This window comes from Saimiri boliviensis, chromosome 9 (assembly GCF_048565385.1).
Source record: "Saimiri boliviensis isolate mSaiBol1 chromosome 9, mSaiBol1.pri, whole genome shotgun sequence".
Taxonomy (NCBI): domain Eukaryota; kingdom Metazoa; phylum Chordata; class Mammalia; order Primates; family Cebidae; genus Saimiri; species Saimiri boliviensis.
In genome coordinates this window covers 10,822,001-10,843,735 of record NC_133457.1, presented here as the reverse complement: position 1 = coordinate 10,843,735, position 21,735 = coordinate 10,822,001, and the positions used below count along the sequence as shown (strand labels likewise).

At 41.3% G+C, this 21,735-nt stretch overlaps 1 protein-coding gene across 1 annotated transcript in view; it reads right to left on the bottom strand.

The window, feature by feature from the left end:
- Nucleotides 1-3,270: 3,270 nt before the first annotated feature.
- The window catches only part of LOC101041614 (serotransferrin), a 65,213-nt gene continuing 46,748 nt past the window's right edge, over nt 3,271-21,735 (bottom strand). Inside the window, 8 exon segments of the mRNA XM_074405467.1 lie at nt 3,271-4,352; nt 7,020-7,074; nt 8,225-8,361; nt 12,131-12,213; nt 15,793-15,870; nt 16,909-17,003; nt 17,596-17,769; nt 17,772-17,854. Of these exon segments, the coding sequence (XP_074261568.1) occupies nt 4,139-4,352; nt 7,020-7,074; nt 8,225-8,361; nt 12,131-12,213; nt 15,793-15,870; nt 16,909-17,003; nt 17,596-17,769; nt 17,772-17,854 (919 nt within the window). The 3' untranslated portion in view covers nt 3,271-4,138.

Sequence of the window (21,735 nt, the reverse complement as noted above, 5' to 3'; positions counted from 1 at the left end):
CTGTCCAGCAGTTCCTGCCTTTGGCAGACTAAGGAAGCCCTGCTGGGATTCCTCAGCCGTGGATGGGAGAATGGAAGAGCTTGGTGAATGTCCTGCCTAGAGTGCGTGGCATGGCATTCAGCAACACTGCTCAGCATGGTTTTCCTCACTGGTGTACAAGAGTGTGGAGGTCACTGTATGCTAAACTCAAATTAAAAAAACTTTTTGAAACAAAATGACTTCAATACTTGAAACACAGGCTGGGTGCAGTGGCTCATGCCTGTAATCCTAGCACTTTGGGAGGCCAAGGTGAGCGGATCACCTGAGGCCAGGAGTTTGAGAACAGACTGGCCAACATGGCAAAACCCTGTCTCTACTAAAAATACAAAAAATTAGCTGGGCATAGTGGCACACACTTGTAATCCCAGCTACTTGGGGGAGGCTAAGGCAGGAGAATCACTTGAACCTGGGAGGCAGAGATTGCAGTGAGCCGAGATGGTGGCACTGCACTCCAGCCTGGGTGACAGAACAAGACTTTGTCTCAACAAAACAAAAAAACCCTTCAAACAATATTCAAGTCAACAGAACACAGCCATGTGCCTCACACATCAGCACCATGGGAACACTGGCATTTTAGAGGCTGATGGAAAAGTGGTGGTCCTATTGGGGCTGCACGGCTGGCTGCTGATGACAGGCCCACACAGTGCTTAGGAGTCAAGTGCAGCTGTGATGGAGCTCACGCTGAGACAGAGCAGGGAAACCACACTGAAAGGGCACATTTCTTAACCTCAGAACAGGGCCACAGGCCTCTAAAGTAAGAATTGTATTTTGTTTAGGATTTCCAGGGGCTGCTGCAACGCCTGGCATTTACTCCACGGGCGACTGCGTACAAGGCTCTTGTGAGCAGTCAAGTTTCGAGCTTTATGGTCGAAGGGAAGTGCGATTGTTTCCCTGCGCAAATGAAGGTAGGTGTGGTGATCACCTGTCCTTAAATGTGTGAAGGGATGAGATAGAGAGAGAGGCATCTTAATTGACACTGATGGCCTTCAGGTGATGGGCATGAGCCAACTGAAGCATTGACAATTGTGCTGAACCTAAAACTTCAACAAAAAAAGTCTAGACTGGCTGAAGTGATCTCAGTCAACATAACATGGCCAGTGCTTCGCACAAGGCAGGACCACGGGGGAGCACTTACATCCCAGGAGGCACTGAGACAGAGGCCATGGGAAAGAGTGGCAGACCCCAGGGACTCCCAGCAATAGCAGCTGCCGTTGATTAGGAACCTCCAGTGGACTGTTAGGCACCTGGTGGTGGAGAGGCTGCCAAGAGCCAGAGGAAAACATAGTACAGTACCCAGACCTCTCTCAGTCTGCCCATGTCCATACCCACTGGGAGATTCCATTCCAAAAGTGGACATATTCACCAACAGTGCCCAGGGCTCACTCAGCACAGCTGCCCCTCTATGATGGCATCTCACCACACAGCCTTAGCAGGGAACAGGGTCATTTGCATTAGGTAGCTGCTGTCCTGGAAGATCTTGGTGCCCACATGCTGCCATGTTCCCAACGTGTTTCAAGCTCAATGACTCATCTATGTCACACGGTCAGGCCTAGTATGCCTGTCTCCGTGACCCGACATCCATCCATCCATTCTGGCTGCACCTGCCCATCTCACAAAATGGGCCTACTTTAGTCGAATGCCTTCAGGGCCACAAGAGGGCACCACCTGAGTGGACAGCACACTTGACCTCCCATCAAAACCTTTCAACCTTTACTCTGTTTAAAAACAAAACAGAGTAAACACGTGACACTCTAGGCCAGATCATCTCTAGGGGTGCCCAGGAGCCCCATGTGACTGACGAAGGACTTGTTAAACATGCAGATTCCTGAGGCAATACCACACCTGCTCGTGAATCAAACTGTCTAAGAGTAGGGTTCTCAAATCAGCTTAACCAGCATCGCAGGTAATACTGATGCCCACGAACATTTGAGACTACTGTTCCAGGTAGAGTTTTCCTTTTTTGGAAGACCTTCTTTAGGCCTAGAATCAAACTCAACCTTGCTGTTCTTCAGTCACTTTTTCTGGTGTGCTGCTTCCTCCAATAAAGTAAAATATTAACCAGAAAAAAGGCTGAGAGGGACACATGCCTCTTAACAGAAGCATCAAGCCACTGACTTTTACTCCCATGACCTCCTACTATGATTCTGTGAACATATCACATTCATTGCTCTTACCTACTTCCTAAGTTACTACTTGGCTAATTAAGAAAAGGATAAGAAATAGAGTCCAAAACAGTTAAGAACACTAGCAGCAGCTTTCAGGCAAGGACTCAGGGTCAGGGTCTAACGACTTCTCCATTTCGCGTTTCATTCACGTTGTCTTTGTGCTCCAGTAGCAAGGCTCCCACTTTGGGGTGGGAGCCTGGAGTATTTGTGCCAGGAATGATGATAGTCTGAGGTGACGTGTACTCCCAAGCCTAAGTGACCCACCAGAAGGGATGTGTGAGACAGTGGGCAGAGGCCATACCTGGGGATCACGCTCCCTCAGAAGTCATCAGCCCCATGCTTTATCCTTTGACTCCCCCTGATCCTCAAGACCAGGTGGGGTGCCCCTGCTGCACGCTCCAGAGAACTGTGGGCCTCTCCTACCATGGCTCTTAATGCACTGTTCCGTAATTGGCTTCTCACTTGGACAAAGCACCCCTGTCTCCTTGTAAGCTTTAGTTGGGCTTGTCCCTGAGCCTGTGAGGTAGGAATGGGAGTGTGTGTTCCTGGGTATGCTGCAATCTTTAGGCTCAGGAAACAAGTCGTCAGGCCTGAATCCTGACATGTACTCCCATCTGTACTCACCATTCCATTCTATTAACTGCTTTGAGCCAGACAGGCTGTTTTACTTACCAAGAAATATATTAATCATTTTAAAAAGCCTTGTGTTTAAGAAGACAGCAAAGAACATCACTTCAAAAACGCAACTTAGGCCGGGCGCAGTGGCTCACGAGGTCAAGAGATCAAGACCATCCCGGTAAACATGGTGAAACCCCGTCTCTAATAAAAATACAAAAACTTAGCTGGGCATGGTGGCGCGTGCCTGTAATCCCAGCTACGCAGGACACTGAGGCAGGAGAATTGCCCGAACCCGGGAGGCGGAGGTTGCGGTGAGCCAAGATCGCGCCATTGCACTCCAGCCTATGAAACAAGAGCGAAACTCTGTCTCAAAAAACAAAACAAAACAAAACAAAAAACCGCAACTTATTTTTTTCTTTAGCATCAATGAATATGCACTTCAGAAAGCTACAGAGAACTTTTTTCACTTTGTATTTGTTCCACAACATTCAAGCCAAGAGTACAAAAGAGGAGCTCTTCAAGCAACACATAAAGATGGCCCAGGAGCCTTCAGCCATCCAGAGCAGAGCAGCACCTAAATCTCCATACACTTCCCAGTATAACCACTAAGAACACACTAGACCCTTGGCATTAGGGGATTTATCATTTCCAGTTCTGTTACCTGGGAATGACTCCAAGGGCCTGTGACCAGCTTTTGAAACATAAGTGCTAAGACTGGAGTGTGGACAAGTTACTGAGCTGATGAAGAACAGACCCACTGTCTGCTTAGCTCTGCTATTTTGTACCTGTCTTCACATGTGGGGAAGCTTGGTAACTGTGCCCACAAATCAGAGAAGTTCGCAAAGGACTAGATAATGTATTGCATCTGAACTTCAGAAGCAACTGGAAATGGTGCAACTGGAAATCAACTGGCTTCATATAGAGGCAGGTTTGTTTCCAGGAAAAAGGGACTGAAGCACAGAAGGAGAAGAGAAGAAAACTTTTCAGGTGATGACCAGACTCCTCGCTGTGTGGAGTCTGCTTGTTATACCACAAAAACCTTGACCCTACTTCAAGTTGCACCTTAACAAAGGGAAGATACAGGCATCAAATAAAAGGTACCTGTCTGAAAGGCAGCCAAAAGGGAAAACGGAACGTAAAAAAAAAAAAAAAAAAAAAAAAATTCCAAGCTGGTTTCGACAGTACTTTGTGTCCAGAACAAGGAAATGTTTCTAATGACACTTTGTACCCATTCCTTATCAACTCCGCACTACCACAGCCTGTTTTCCAAAACGGTGTGTCACACACATTCAGGTCTTGTGCTTTGGAGCTGCCCCTCAGGCAATTTTAGCCAGCCATTTCTCCAAGTCCTGGATGTCAGCAGGGCCCGCGTCCCCTCTTCCACCCTTGGCACTGCACTCCAGGAACTCCACTCTGAGGGGCAACTGTGAGAATTCAAACTCTTTCCCTTTCTTTCCCAGCTGAGCAGGGGCAGGGCTGGAACTGTCCAGTGTGCTGGGGGCAGCAGAACGGGTAACTCGCAAGGTGTTGCTGTGGGGCAAAGGAAACAAGTCAGGAGGCAACATTTTTATACAGCAACTAAATCATATTAGTTTCTAAACATTTCAGCACTCATTTAAAACTTAACCATAGACTTGACAATTACACTATGAAGATTGTTGAATAGTCCTTTGCATTTGGTAGGTCACTCTCTTGGACAGACAGGTGAGGTAGATGGGGTGGGGGTCGGACCTCAAAGGGCTAGAAGGCAGGTCAGCAGTGGACCAGGTCACAACTTTCCTTCAGCCCAGGGCCCCCCATCTTCTAAGAGGATCTCCTGAATGATGCCATTTAAACATATTTTTTTAAATACATGCTTTAAGTGTTATAAAAACATAAGTTTCTCAAAGTTAAGTGTCAGTAGATAGGGTATGTATTTTTTTTTTCATCTTGAGTCTACTTGAATATGGAGTTTAGAAATCCACAAACTCCAGATTCTCTTATCTAACTTGGACACAATTACTATACTCCAACCTCTTTAACCATTAAAACCTTCCAAATGTAAGTCCCCTTACTGCCACCTGCTGGCCCTGATAAAGGGTGCATAAGCAACACTCAACTCCCAGCCTCCTCTTCCCTTTGTGCTATCCAGAAGCAGAGGAATACATGCTGCCCGTCTTCTTTCTTACACAATAAAGCATTTCTTGTTCTGTAAAGTTGCTTCAAAATTAGTGAAGAATCCACAGGCAAAACTAAGCAATACCTTGTTTAGGAAAACACACACACACACACGTATTTTAAAAACAATACAAAACTGGATATTGCTGACCTCTTGAGGGAAAAGCTTTTAGGGAGAAATGGGGGCCTTCTAGGCAGGGTGGTGAGTACATAGGTACTCATTTTAATATTTTCTTAACCTTAATGTATGTGACATATATACTCATATGTAAGATATTTACAATAAAAAATGTTTAAGGAAAAAAAGTAAAACTTTGTATGTTATCTGGAGTTTATTATCTAACTTGGACACAATTACTATTCTCCAACCTCTTTAACCATTAAAACCTTCTGGAGAATCTGGAGTTTGTGGATTTCTAAACTTAATACAAACAATACTTTGTATTCAGCTTTTTCCACAAGGCCATGTAAATATAGTGAACTCTGTTATTCAGAGGTTATGAAATGCCTCAAAGCTAACAGGGCCTAATTCTCACATCTGAGATGAAATTAGTCGGATTCCTAATTTTAACTGATGTTAACCTTTACAACTTTTCAACATTTGTTTCACTGCCGTTTAATGAAGCATTGCCTTCTGTATTGTTTTTCTCTAACTCTACAGAATGAAAACCAAACAGCCTATGGAAAACATGTGTTTTACCCATGGGAAGACTTGGACTGTCTGTTAAAAATAACCCAGCCTGATTCACAAATAACATTATGATAGCTTTGGTTTCCCTAAAGTAATTCCCAAAAATTGCAAGAGAATTTTTAGCAAAACCCAATCATCCCATTGTTCCAATGTCCTTATTAACCTAATGGCAAGCAACGTATACAATCCAAGAGAGTGAGCATAGAGCACAGGAGGACGGGGTGATCCACTCGCAGCTCCACAAGGGAAAGGAACAACTGAAAACGGCATCGCCAGGGCCAGCAAGATTGTTCTGCAAAGAGCCAGAAATTCCGTATTTTGTCGTATATTTTTCTTCTGTTTTTTACCTGCCCTTTAAAAGTGTAGATCTACTCTTGGCTTGCAGGCCCTCAGCAGAAGTTTGCCAATGCCCAGAGCTGACTAGATTCTAGCAGAATCTAAGCTCCTGAGTACAGGAACACGTGTCCTCCTACAGCGGCATCCTGACTGCAGCCTGGCAAACACCAGATGCACACAGGTGCTTCTTAAGTGAATAAAGGAGTCAGTAAATCATAGCGGGGAGAAAAGGTTCTAAAAGTTGAATTTATACAGCTTTTCCTCATCAGATCCTTTTCAAGGCCTTAGACAAAAGCAGTAAGAAAACATGATTTGCTTTACTATAAATGTTGATCATTTCTTCTAAGCCAGCTTTTGGCTAGCTCTTACAAATTCACCTAACACAGATGACATGAGCAATTCCTTAAAATTCAAAAGCTTATAGCTCAATTTACAAGCTTCTAAACACTTAAAGCAGGATATATAAGATTGCCAAGTACCTTAACAATCTAAGAAGCTACAATATAGTATCAAAGACTTCCAGTCTTCCTCAGCATTCTGTTCTTATTCTATCAACAATAATTTCCAAAGTGGCTTTTAAATGATTTCTTTTTTCCTGATTCTGTTTTTTTTATTATTTACATGTATCCTTAAATACCACTTCACATGCATCATTGAGTGGTGAACTAACACTTCCACTCACTGAAATAACACTGTTCTCAAGTTGGCATGTAACATTTTTTAGCTTCTAAAACATTTCATTCCAACTGTAAATGATTTAGTGACAATGGTAAGATAAATTGAGTTTACGGTTTCAATAAATCTATCTATGAAGTTTTAAAATATCTATAAGCATCCTATTAATAGTTTCTGTGATTCCATTATTTTATAAATTATTTAACAAATACATAATTACACTGCTCTCAGTCTGTAATTGTGATAATCACATACAACCAAACAAATGAAACATGAATGTGCTGCTTAGTCTAAGTGTTAAGACATATAATTAACCAACAGGCCTCTTTCACACTTACAGTTCTTTCTCCAGCTGCTGTTGAATTAGCTTTGCTGATTTTGCCATTGCAATATCTGTAAAGAAATGAAGACACTGTTGTAGTTTAAACAAGAATGGGTCTTTTCCCAAGATTTCTTATACAGAAGGAAAATTCCTATTTAAACCAGTAAGTTTATTTTCCCTTTTTTTTTTTTTTTTAAGCCCTTTTATCACTAGTTCCTTCTCTATCAAAGTAAGCTTTATACTTGCACTAGGGGTTTTCCCAAGATAATGCTTGTAAACATATTATGCTGGTGACCCTAAAACTGACTTGAGCTTTCACTAAAGTTCTCCACACCTGACAGACCTTTCAATTCAATACATATATATGTTTAATCAGTTTAACAAAAAGAAAGCCTAACAGTGCTATGATTATAAGAAGTGCCTTCACACTCCCAAAGACAATACCCTACCTGCCATTTAAAAGTACACTTTGCACATTTCCAGCTGATACTAAGACAATAGGTTTAAAGCATCAAGTGTACTAAAGGTAAGAAACAAGCCCTGGTTTGCCACAAAGCAAATAAACAAGAACTCCCCACCTTACACTGAATCAGAGAAATAAAGAGGTCAGGTAATGAGGCTAATAACTGCATTCCTGATAAGGCATTATTAAGGTTATTAGCTGATCACTTCTGAGAAATGCCTTGGACTCTTCATAGAATCAGAATTTCAGATCTGAAAGAAACCTGAAGAAATCCACTAGACTATCTTACTGCACAGGTAATGGAACTGAAGTCCAGTCTGATTGGGGATTACTAGAAAGTTTTCAATGGTTATCAGGTTAAAAGAAAACAATGTCAGCAAACTCCCCTTGATAAAATGTGCTGTACAGTAGACTTGTTTGAAAGCAGAGACTCCACCCTCCAAAATTGTGTATCTGATGTCACATATTGTCAATCTGATGAATTCAACTTGGTAAAGTAAAATAATTTATAATCTGAAAAACACTGTATCAAAGAAAAATTAGTTAGCAGTCACTTGGTTGTTATTCCTTGGTCTTCTGGTTAGAAGACTGGTGAAAAGGTAGGAGTAGAAATAAATTTTAAGATTTAAAATCCTGTCATTTATAGTTTTTTACAGCAATTATCTCTCATTCTCAATAATAACAACTGTAAATAACTGAAGTAATTATTAGTAGCAACCCCCCAAAAACTCAATTATTGCCAGAAAACATGATGGCACCTTGCTTATTGCAGGCTATTAAGAATGATGGTGTGTTCTTCAGACCCATACTGTCAATGAGGACTTGATACAGAAACTCAGCCACATCCTTCACCTCTCGCTGGAATGCTGCACTATCCACAACAAACACAATAGCCCTGGAGGGAGAAAAAAAGAAAAACTGGCATGTGAAGATGTAACAGGACATCATTACCTTGAAAAACTAGCCTGAATTTCTTCAAAGTCAATCTTGGTGATTAACACTCAGCAGACACACATGCAGGTCTGTGCATATGTTATCATTTAACACAAATCCTCATTTAACAAGGAACTATTGAGTGCTATGGTATATCAATGACTGAAGCTGAAAAAAGACAATTAAGAAATGATGCCTGTCCTCAAAGACAAATCATACAGAGAACAGTATGATTAAATGCCAAGGCAGAACTATGCACACATGTGACAGGAACAAAGAGAAAGATCATTTAAATGGGACCAGGTCAAAGAAAACTTTAAGGAGGATGTAACAGTTGAACTGAATCTTAGCCAGACCAAAAACTGGGGCACAGACTGTCTAGAAAGGTTGAGTATCCCCAATCCAAAAATCCAAAATCTAAAACACTTCTGGTTCCAAGCATGTTGGATAAGGGATACTCAGCCTACAGTATGTTCAAGGCACACATATGTGAAACACATTCCCAGGGGAAGTCAAGGTAAGCTGGTACATAGGGAGATGGGGGAAGTCAGGGAGACCTGAGTCAGACAGTGAAGCACGACACAACGACCTGTAGAGTTTATGCTTTTCTGTCTTAGGAAGAATACTGGTGCCTAAATGGAAGACAAAGCAATCTTAGAGTGCACTTGAACTAGAAGCACAGTGAGCAGGTAAGGCCTAAATTAAGGCACCCATAGTGGAACTCCTCATGTGACAGAAACAGAGAGATATCAAAGCTAACGTACAGCAGCTCAGGGAAACTGCAGACAAGAAGCCCTAGGGGCTGGGCACAGTGGCTCACACCTGTAATCCCAGTACTTTGGGAGGCCAAGGCAGGCGGATCACTTGAGGTCAGAAGTTCGAGACCAGCCTGAGCAACATGGTGAAACCCAATCTCGACTAAACCCAATCTCTACTAAACCCAATCTCTGTGGTGGCGGGCACCTGTAATCCCAGCTACTCAAGAGGCTGAGGAAGAGAGCTGCCTGAACTCGGGAGGCAGAGGTTGTAGTGAATTGAGATCATGCCACTGCACTCCAGCCTGGGAGACAAAGTGAGACTCATCTCAAAAAAAAAACCGAAAAACAAAATACAAGCCTTATGGAAAAGCGTTTGAATGCCCAAGTGGAGATAAGAGACATGCAATGGCCAACATGCAGCTGGGGAGCAAGAACTGAACACCTTGCACAAAGCCTACAACTTAATAGTCTCATGGAGGTCGGGGCTTGGGGAAAAAGTTACCTTAGAAACACCAGGCCTCCACTGCCTCACACAGATGTAGGGTATGAATTTATACTCTCTCCAGGTATAAGAACCCCAAGGGGAAAGGTTTACATAAAAATTAGGCCAGACTTATTGAAGCCCTATGGCCCCAACAGAAGGAAATATGAACTGCTTATGGAGCAAGGCTTTCATATCCTAATGTATTAAATATCTTCAAGATATTTAATCCATTGTTGATATCCACAGTATCAACAATGTGTCACTCTTGAAGGAAGGTTCTGGATCAAAAATTACAAGGCACAGAAGAAAATAACAATTATGAGGGAGAATAACTGGCACCCCAAAGAGAGAATAATCAGCAACCCGAAACTAGGATAATAAAGCTATCTATAAAGTAAATGTTTAAAATTATTTAAGAAAATATTACAACCTACAATAAAAAATAGAATAGTATAAAAAGAAACAGGCTGGTTTGAAAAGGTAAGTATTTTAGACAAATATAGTAAATGAGATTAATCCATGGAAAAGTTAGGCAGAGATTACGCTCAGCTGAAAAGAATGCAATAAACCAGAAAACAAATTTAAGAGAATCTTACAATATGCAAGGTAGAAAGATCTGAAAAATATGATAGAGAGGAGACAAGAAAGGCAGAAATAAGGTTCAATAACATTCATAAGGATTCCAGGGTGTGAGAAACGAGAACGGGGAAACAGCACTACCTGCAGAGACGATCCTGAGAATTTTCAAAAACTGAGGAGACTCCTGGGTCTGGAATAGCACTCCCGAATTCCAAGAATGATAAAGCTAAATCCGTCCTTGAACAGAAGAAAACCTATCCCTGGACAGAAGGCTAAATCAGGCAGTCTTACCACAGTGCAATGGCAATTTGACTGACCGGCAACAGATGTAGGAGGTTAGGAGTGACACACCGCCACCCAGGACTCTGCACTCAGCTGAAACAGTCATTCCAAAGTGCAGGCCAAATAAAGAGAGTTACAAATGAACAAAGACTGAAAACATCTGACTACTCACTCTCTGGAAATACTTCTAAAAGATATACTCAGTGAGAGAAAACTGACTTGAAAGGGAAGAAGTAAAATGCAAGAAGCAACAGGGAGCAAAAGACCATAAGCATCCTGGTAACTCTCATCACTGAACGCAAGAGAAAAAAGCAGTATGGTTGGGGGTTAGAACGGAGCATAAAGAAAAGGAGGATGTGAGGAAGATCAAAGTTAAAGTGTTGAAGGTTCAGGAAAAGGAAACTGATACTGGTTTCAGACAATCAAATAAGCAATGTTGAAAAATTGGGGAGAAGAACCATGATAAGATCAGCAATACCATATGTTCAAATCAGGAGAGGCAAAATAGCCACCGAGGAAACTTGTCGAACAGAAAGCAGGATTAAAAAGTCACCTACCAATGTATTACATGTCTTTTCAACCGGTATACTGTATATCACGATTATAATTTATTTGAACTCAGTTTTATCTTCATATTTTGCATGCTTTATTTGCCCAAAATACTTGAATCACAGAGTACTTATACTGCAAATCATAAAATATTTAGAACTGGAAAAAAAAATTTAATTGGAAATAAAAACCCAATTATGGCTAAATTTACCAGTTCCGGATCTGTCTCAATTGTCCAAGGAATAAAAATCATCTTATCTGTGACAAATTGCTCATCACCACCATCTTGTGGGCAAAGAAGCAATAATGAAATCTCAGTCTAGACATCTTCAATAAAAGCCAAAGAATCAACTACTTACTTCCACCAAAAAACTAAGATGCTGCCAATGAAAAGACATGAATTCAGGCATCACTAAGAGAAAATACTGCCAATTAAACTATGGCACCATCAACTATAAGATACACTCCAAATTCAGAGACATTAAAATGTGACTTCAAATCAGTGAAAGGTGGCATACTGATTTTCCTCTTCAGTTCTTATTAATGTTAGAGACCAAAAGAGCAGCATCTGAAACTGCAGCATAGGGCTCTTAGGGAGGAACTTAAAAGTCAGTAACACCAGGGCACACACTAAAAGAAATACGGAAATACTGTTCTGTATTTCTCGAAACATCAATTTTAGGTAATTTAAGAATATATATATATATATATAAATGATGTTGGCATTTAATAACTTCTAGGATTCATCCCAGCTTTAAATTTCTTTTTTCAGATTTTAATAGTCATACACATTATTAAATTCTTCTTCAGAATAAATGCAAAATTTAGTAACAATAACAAGAAAGGTTAACATTTCCTAAACACTAAAGAACACTTTTTAAGCATTTTAATCCCATAAAATGCTCATAATCCAGGTGAAGGTGGACTTATAACTCGGAACTGGCTGACCTCAAGGCCACCTCAAGGTCTCCCACAGGATACCATACAGCTTCCTGAACCCCACCAGAGCAAATCACATGAGTGGCTTTGATACACAGATACAGACCTGGACAAGCCCACTTCAATCCCTTCCTTCTTACCTGGCTGAAGACTTAAACCGCTCTAAGAACTGAAGCCTCAAACTCTCATGGCCAGGGAGGTCAATCAAGGTCAGGCTATTGCCCTGAGGATGGCAGCAATAATAATGTTTCAGTACAGTTACACATTCACAATATAAACCTTTAGTATCATATACTGGCGACCAAACTGGTCCCTATTAATTAATTAAACAAATGTTCAGAGCATCTTCTACTCATAAAACACTAGCCAACGTTCTGGGGATGGAACAGTGGCCAAAGACATGGTTCCTGATATAGCAAAATTTATGAGAAAGGTGAACCTAATGTAAAATTACACAAAAACATAAAATGAGAACATTGATAAATGTTCTGAGGGTACAGGAGAAACCTGTCTGGGGGTGTCAGGGAAGTGGGATCTACCTAAGGCTTGGGAGATAAACCAGTATGAGTATGGCAAAGTAGGAGTCACAGATGAATACAAGCAAAAACGTGAAAACAGAAACAAATACTCATAAACTAGTAATGTAGTTTAAGTAAGTACTTAAACTTCAATTTTTCATAGAGCATGTTACTCTAACTGGGATCTCCAATCTTTATAACAAAGCACAATTTTATCATGTCCACCCTTAATCTAACTTTTTAAATATTTGTCTTCAGACACATCATTTATTTGTTCCCCTCTGTCAATATTTCTGTCAATTCTTGAGCCCCTACTGAGCAAATCTATGATGCATCCTAGTAAGTTCTAGACTGCCATTCTTGAGTATAAGGTCAAGGCCTGGAATGGTGAATAGAGCTCATATTCAGTGTAATTGTGGCTGTGCTCAATGATAAGACTCTCAGGTGTGGCCTGGTACATGCAGCAGATCCACTAACCATTTCTCAGATGCTCTACCTTATCCACAGCCAACCATACCCACAGTTCAGAAGCAGGCAATCAGTATACCATACAGGTTTAATTCCAGCTGGATTTATCATGACCTTACCTTTCACATAGCCTACGCATTTCTTTATAGACAAATAGAATTTTTTTATTAGCGCCCCCCCACCCTTTTAAAGTACTGTTAAGAGAAAGGAAACCTCAGGTTGTGACTTACTGCTCCATTTCAAAAGCAGCACTACACCACACACCATAAGCAATTTAGAAGATATATTATGAGGTATATTACTATCTAAAGAGATTAGATCAAAAACATAAGGAGGTAGGCAAAAAAGTGAAGAAAGAAGAGAAAAAATGCTCTATATATTCAGTAGAAATGGAATAGAAATACAGTAGAAATACAGAACAACAGAAGACACATCTGTAATTTTATTTTTTTTGAGAGATGGAGTCTCGCTGTTGTCCAGGTTGGAGTGCAGTGGCACAATCTTGGCTCACTGCAACCTCCGCCTCCCTCAAGCAATTCCCCTCCTCAGCCTCCTGAGTAGCTGGGACTACGGCGTACACCGCCATGCCCAGCTAATTTATTTTATATTTTAGTAGAGATGGGGTTTCACTGTGTTGCCCAGGCTGGTCTCAAACTCCTGAGCTCAGACAATCTGCCCGCCTTGGCCTCCAAAAGTGCTAGGATTACAGGCATGAGCCACCGCACCCAGCCTGTAATTTTAAATATTCCAGTAACTATAATAAAAAAGTAAAGAGAAATTGGTAAAATTAATTTTAATGTTATTTAATATATCCAAAATATTACCTTTTAACATGTAATAAAAAAATTATTCATGATACTTCACATTCTTTTTTTCCATACTAAGTCTTCAAGATCTAGGGTGTACTTCATACTTCCAGCATGCCTCAATTTGGACTATTCTTAGTTCAGGTGCTCAAGAGCCACATGTGGCCAATGGCTATGTATTAGAAGGTACAGGTGGAAAGATATCCTGGAATATCCTACTTTAAAAATTTGGTACAGGTACTAGATGATCTTTCCAACCTGGAATTTCAAAATCTCAATCCCTGGGAGTTTGAAAAGGTCTGGGCCAAAAAGAATGCCATCACCAAAAAAACAAAGGTATCTCTAAGATATCTAGAAATATGTCCCTTTATCTTTGTTTACAATGTTTAATTCCGGAGGCATGAGAAAGAGGAAAGGAGAACATAAAGAGAAGAAGAAAAAGTCTCAAACCACAATTCTGATTGATCCGTCTATCCATCCACACCCTCCAACCAGCAACTCAGCCCTCACTCTACTCACTCACCAAAACTTATTACGTGCCTGGGTGCAGTGGCTCATGCCTATTATCCCAGCACTGGGAGGCCAAGGTGGACAGATCACTTGAGGTCAGGAGTTTGAGACTAGCCTGGCCAATGTGGTGAAACCCCGTATCTACTAAAAACACAAAAATTAGCCAGGCATGGTGGTGGGCACCTGTAATCACAGCTACTCAGGAGGCTGAGGCAGAAGAATCACTTCAACCAGGGAGGCAGAGGTTGCAGTGAGCCAACATCATCCCACTGCACTCCAGCCTGGGCAACAGAGTGAGACTCTTGTCTCAAAAAAGAAAAAACAAAACCAACTTATTATGCATTATAATAGGTGCGGTAGTCACTGTCTACATTTTGAAGCTACAAAGGTATGTAAAAAGTCTTTCCCATGATTCCTTATATTTATTTTGTTTGGTTTGGTTTTTTTTGAGACTTGAGTCTTGCTCTATCGCCCAGGAGTGCAGTGGTATGATCTCGGATCACTGTGACCTCTGCCTCCCAGGTTCAAGTGATTCTCACGCCTCAGCCTTCCCAGTACCTGGAATTGGAGGCGCTCACCAGCAAGCCTAGCTAACTTTTGTAATTTTAGTAGAGACAAGGTTTCATCACATTGGCCAGACTGGTCTTGAACTCCTGACCTCAAGTGATCTGCCTGCCTCGGCCTCCCAAAGTACTGGGATTATAGGTGTGAGCCACTGTGCCTAGCTGCATGATTCTTTATATTTGACATACACTCATATATACTCTGTAAGATATCCACTGCAGCACTGTTTGTAAAAGCAAAATATTATAATAACGAAACTAAATGTCTATTAACATGGCCCTGATGAAGTAAGAATTTAATTGTATGGTATAGCAACACAGTAAAATACTATGCAGCTCATAAACCAACCAGGTGGTACTATGTATACAAATGTAGGAGAATAAGAAAAGCCCAAGTTGTAGCAGCCATACTGAAAAAACATAATGGGCAGAACAGAAAAAAGCAATAAAGTATATACAAATATGTTTGTATATGCACAGAACATCTGGAAGGCCACACGTAAGAAAAGTAAGTTATTGCTTCTAAGGAGAAGACTGGGTGGTGGGGAAAGGAAAGGAAAAATTGCTTTTCATCAAATATCATTTCTAACCTTTTGAATTTTTGTCCCATGTGCATGTATTACCTATTCAAAACATTAAAGGCTTAATGCCCACTCTTAAGAACTCATTGTAAAGTTGGAAAGACGACTCAGGAAAAAAAATAAGAATAAAATATGATGTAACATTACTGTACATTAAAGTAAAACAAAGCAGAGGAGGACATGATTAAATCTCCTGCACAGATTGTCAAGAGCAGAATTTATCACAGAGTATGTTTCTCCATAAAAATAAGGTACAAATGGTACATCCCCAGACGAATTCATCCTAAAAATGTCCTTAACTGACACACCACAGTAAAGTAAGCCTGTCAGACTCCAAAACTCCACAAACACCTTACCCTGTTATGGTTGACTCTGTACACAGCAGAGCTGTCAGTAATGGATGTCTGAGTGTCTCTATAAAGGCCTGTTAACAACTGCAAAAAAACAAGATGGGAGATATTCAACATTTTAATAGCGAACCTAAATTGAGTAATATTATCCTAAGTCTCCCAGTCAAGTAAATGAAGCTGATGCCGATAAATTTGGGAGTTACTTCATTTTTACCTGCTTGCAGCAGGTAAAAAAAAGACCATATTGATTTTTTTTTTTTACCTGTAGAAAAAAATCTAATTAATTTTGAACTTTACTCCTCTCTTCTCAATGGAAGAAAAACATTATTCTCAAAAGACAATTAGTGGCCAAATTTGCCAATCTTCTCTAAAGATTTTTAACTATCAAAAATGATTTGAACCCTGGGCAACATGGCAAAACCTCATCTCTACAAAAAATACAAAAAAATGAGCTGGGCATAGTGGCACACGCCTGTAGTTCCAGGTACTCGGAGGCTGAGGTGGGAGAATCAGCTGAGTCCCAGAGGTAGAGGCTGTAATGAGCTGAGATCTCGCCACTGCACTCTAGCCTGGGCATTGGAGTGAGATGAAGATTTGAGATATTTCTTTCATGAAGGGAAATAATTTATACTCTCAAAAAGAATGAAAAAGCAGAAAACTCTCCTATTCACCATATTAAAACACACTGTTAAAAATACTAAATGTATTAAAAATAAATATTAGTAAAAAGAAGCCTAACTAGCCTATTATGTCAAAGGATCATCATCCTGTGCAAAACTGTCTTTGATAAATTCTCATAAGTTTGTTGATCAAGGAATTATAAACTGTCTGTAGGACTCTGGCTTCTATGCCTTCCGCTATTCTGTAACGAAACTAGTTAAATAAAACACTTAAATGTGATAAAGACTAGATAGCGTCTGGCAAGGGCAAAAAATACATAGAAATAATCAATAGCTCTCACTTATGCGTTTCTAAGAGTCTTTTTGTTCTCCCAAGTATGAAGTAACTCCCAAATTTATCGGCATCAGCTTCTTTTACAAAATAAACCAGGAGATGACAGGAATAATGGATGGTATAAAATTTTCTATTAAGCTTGACAGGGGTGTAAATGAAATCATTTACCCTGACAAAGAGCAACGTTTTCCCGGAGTCACAAAGGCCAACAAGAAGAACAGCTCTCTGACTGCTCCTTCTGCTCCGGATTAACTTCCAGAACACTGTGGAATAGACAGAAAAAAACAACGTAAGTTACCCCTTAGTGACCAGTGTATGTGCATGGCTGGGGTGGGGAAATTAACAGAGGTCTGTGACGAAACACCTCATTCACCTGGAATAGACTCTGTAATCATAATGGTTACTGCTGTTGTTAAGGATCCACTGAGAGCCAGGCACTGTCAACAGTTAACTTTTCTCTGCACTCAGTGTGGGGCTTCAAACGCTATCTTGGTATCCCCAGCGCCCGCACGCAAACACGGGAGGTTGAAAGTTGGTGTAAAGTCCCTGAGACTTTGCAGTGAGAACAGCGGAAGGCGAGGAACAGCGCGCTAAAGCCTAACAGGGGCGGATGACGAAGAGCAATCCGCACCCCAAAGACCAGGACGTAACTCCGGAGGTTGCCGGGGATCCCCCTTAACGTTCCGCTGCTGCCATTGCTTTAGGCGAGAGGGTGGAGTGTAGGCTGGGTGAGTCTCACTCTCCTGACGCCCCCAAGGCGCCCTCCCAGCCCCGCGTCCCCCGCCTGCATCAGTGCAGCCGAAGCCCGGACCTCTGCCCGCCCCGAACCCGCCATAGCCACCGGCCGCCTTTTACCTAGCGTCACCAGCACCGTCAGAAGCGCCGCCACCACTGACAACACCGTTGGGTCCGTCTGCTGCAGCTCCAGATGCAAGGAGTCTAGGTAGGGTTGGAAGGTGCCCCCAACACCGCCGCCATCTGCCACCCGGCGCAAGTCCGCGGAAGCCATGGATGGGACGCGTGGTCTCAGCCACCGCAAAAGCGACGTGGCCCAGCGCTCTGCGCAGGCGCGGGGAGCAGAACCTCTCGCGAATGGTAGTTCCTAAGCCATAGTCTCCCCTTCAGGCCGCGGCGATCGCCAGGTGCCTGATGGGAGTTGTAGTTCTCTGGGACTCCGTCCTCCTGCGGAGCAGTGAGGGCAGACAGGTTATTTGTCGAGGGACACGCACTTCTTTTAAAAGATAAGTCAGTCGTCGTCACCTACGTTGTGGCTGTTGAAAGAATGATAAAATTTATGAATGAATGGCTCCGGAAATTGCCACTGAGGATTTCCCAACTGTCGCTAAGTGATGTGAGACTTGGGAAGAACTCAAGCATACTCCAAACATTTAATCTGAATTTAATGTGGCAAGGGATGTGACAGATGGATGTACGGAGCGATGTGGGAATACATAATGGGACGCGGAGTCCATCATGAGTTCAGAGAAAAGCTGCTGGAGACTCGAACTGAGTCCTAAAGAATGAATTAGCATCTGCGAGTGGTTAATGGAAAAACAGGTGCTGTGCAGAAGAAAATGAGTACGTGAGAAGCGTAACTAATTCACTGCCCCTGCACTGTAAATCGAGGACTGCAAACTCAAATGTCTGCATTAAGGGAAGCAACTAGGAAAATCAACGACCAGGAGAGCTGGGGCTGTTGAAAACTGCAGAGGCTATTTCTGCTGAAAGTGGAGCAGACCGTATTCAGGCAGGTAAGTGTTGTGGGACCTGGGTGGCCAGTTCTTCCAGTTTTCAAGAGAAGCAATAAAGGCAGATTTGTATAGGAAACTTTCCACTTTTGAAATTTTGGTAGGTAATTGAAAGCGTTAAAAAAAACTTGTGGCCCAAATACAACACCAAAAGTGGCCAACCTAGAGGGTTCCAGTTCACAGTCTATCATTAAACAGGTGTCATTGTTTTAAAATGTACACGATTTAATTGCATGTCAGTGTCACTGAAAGATTGAAAAAAGTTTATTACAGTTCCACATTGCCATTGAAAAAGAATCAAAATAGAGTCACTTGTATTTTTTTTTTTTTTAATTAGAAGAAATGGAGCTGGGGAAAGGACATGAAGGGAGGGTTCTCATGCACCAATGCCCGATGACAAAAACCATCTCAAAAGACTGCAACAACCACATCTCATCTTCCTAGTCAGCCATACCCACCACCTAGGATGCAGCCTTGATAACATTCCTTTTACTTAATTCACAATAGCCAACTAATCACATCCTATATATTTTAACTCTCAGACATCTCTCACATTTGTGCCTTTTTTTTATACCTATTTCTGTTTCTGTATTAGACTCTGAGCATCCTTTGCCTAAATACTGCATCTTTTGCCTAAATGCTCTCAGCTGGCCTCTCTGCTTGCAGTTTTTTTCCTCTCAAGTCATAGTTCTCTGTAGATCTGCCAATTATCTATGTTGCTCCAAATGAAACTTCTTATTGCATTCTGGATAAACTCTAAGCTCCTCAACATAGCACACAAAATCCCTTCTGGCCTGGTTCCTGCCAACCTTTCCATCTCCTGTCACTCCTACTTAAATGACTGCTCTAATCAACTTTTATAAATATTATCATTGACGATTTGGCATCCATTGATCACCAGACCAAACTAACAGCCAACACTGTTGACATTTCCCCTGTGGCCTGGCTTTTGAGGGTGTGCCTAAATCATATTGCAAATCTTCCTCACACAACTCTTAACATCTATGTTTTACTTCTTGCCCAAGCAAAAATGTCTCTACCTAGCTACTTGCAGACACATTAGTAATAAAGGCAGAGTGCCAGTTCCTCTCTTTTCTTTGGAGACAGGGTCTTGCTCTGTTGCCCAGGCTGTAGTGCAGCGGCATGTGATCACAGCTCATAGTAACCTGGAATTCCTGGGCTCAAGTGCTCCTGCATCAGTCTCTCAAGTGCCTGGGATTACAGGCCTATGCCACCATGCCTGGCTAATTATTTTTTAATTAAAAAAATGTTTTTTGCAGAGACAGGGTCTTGCTATGTTGCCCAGGCTGGTCTTGAACTCTTGGCCTCAAGCAGTCCTCCTGCCTTGGCCTCCCAAAACGCTGTAATTATAGCTGTGAGTCACCAGGTCCAACCCCAGTTCCTCTCTTTTTTTTTTTGTCCCTGTGCACGTTGAGGTTTTGTGTGGCCCTGAGTGGTATCAAGCTAACTAACAAGCAGAGAGGACGACTCTAAAGGAAAATAATGTTTATTCAGGAATAGGCATTGCAATGGGAATATGCATGCAGTAGTCAACTATGTGCATATTCAGGGAGGTGTAAAGGAAGACAAAGATTTTTCAAGAAAAAATGAATCAGATTCCATAATTGTTTTGAGATAATTATCCTCCATTACAAGGATCAGCCACAAGGATGGCATCAGTACTAGGCTGGACAGGCAGTTGCTGGGTAGCTGTCCTCACAGAAGTATTTTTTGTGTATAAGGTTGCGATGGCCTTTAAGGTTGAGGCTGTTAGGTTTAGGTGAGCACCAGATATTCACAGGCTATTCAAAACATGGTTAACAAGGAAATAACTAACTTTAAATGATAGTATCTAATATCTTGGCTTACAGAGTTATATAATCTAGATAAACTGTTAAAAGTGAAAGAATTGAGTACAGTGAATAGGACAAATGTTTTAGGTAAACTTTTGTGTAAAGTCTTAAAATTATTTTTGCTGCTTATTTAATATCTGGGCCATTTCCAATTAAGAATGGTCGTGATATGGGGAAATATGTTTCTAAAATTGGGGAATTGTTCTTATCTGTAAATGCCCATATCAGATAATTCAGGATTTCTTGCTTTTAGCATTTCACTAAAGTTTTATGTTACTAAGGATAAGAATTCTAGTTAACACATAATTCTGTATACAAAACATGTCAGAAAGGTTGTTAGTGAGAAAAAGAATAATTTTGTCTAATTTAGAATTATTTAAAATTTAGCTTAAATTACAGATTTGAAAAGGTTACTTATGAAACTATGTAGTAAGTAACTGGCATAGTTTTATAACCTTCTATGCCAAACCCTAACACCTCAAAATATCTAGCAGAGGCAAACATAAAACTCAGACAAAATGTATGCTGACAATTCTGAAGGCATTTCCATTTTTACTTTACCAATAATTTTAAAATTAGCTTGTTTAGTAAAGTTATACTTAAATCATATGAACTTGAAAATTGCTTAAACTTATTTACTCAATTTATGAGTGCTCTTTTACTTAAAAGCCAATTTGGTAGACACAACGTATAACAAGTGAACATATAAATAAACACATCTGGACATGTATATACACACACAGATGAAGATTCAGTATCTTTTATCTTGGATCCCTAACCGTAACCATGAAATAGCAATCCAAGCTTGCCACTTTTACTTTGTTTACCGCTGTTGGGCTAAATGAAGTTCCGATGAAGGCGGTGAACCAATATTTCGGGTAAAACAATTTTCATGGCAGTTTGATGGTGCCAAACAGCACCAAAGGAGAACATCACTTACTAACTAGGCCTGACCCTGCTTAGAACAGCAGCACCAAAGCCTGGATACATGCAACTCCATCCCACTTTCTCGTTCAACAGCAAACTCCAGATTCCAAATACTGGGGCCAAACAGTACTGCAACTGCAAGAGAAAATTCTAAGGAGGGCTCAGTACTAGTCCTCAAAACCACTGCCGAGGGCATCCCCTTTGGAGAGCTTGAGGTCTGGAGGATCCCCTGGGAAATCACCCTTTGGGGTCCAGTCTTAGAGTGTCAGATATCTCTGACCGTAGGTGGGCACCAGTGCCACTTTGCATGTTTTCCCTCCAGAGTCAGTGGCCTGCTGTGAGCTTTCCTTTGGTTCCTGGGTATAATCCCCAGTGTTTAGCATCCTTATGATTTGATAAGGCCATGCTTTCCCATGGTTCCTGTTCCACTAGAGTGATAGCCATGAACTGTAATGATAGGACCTGGA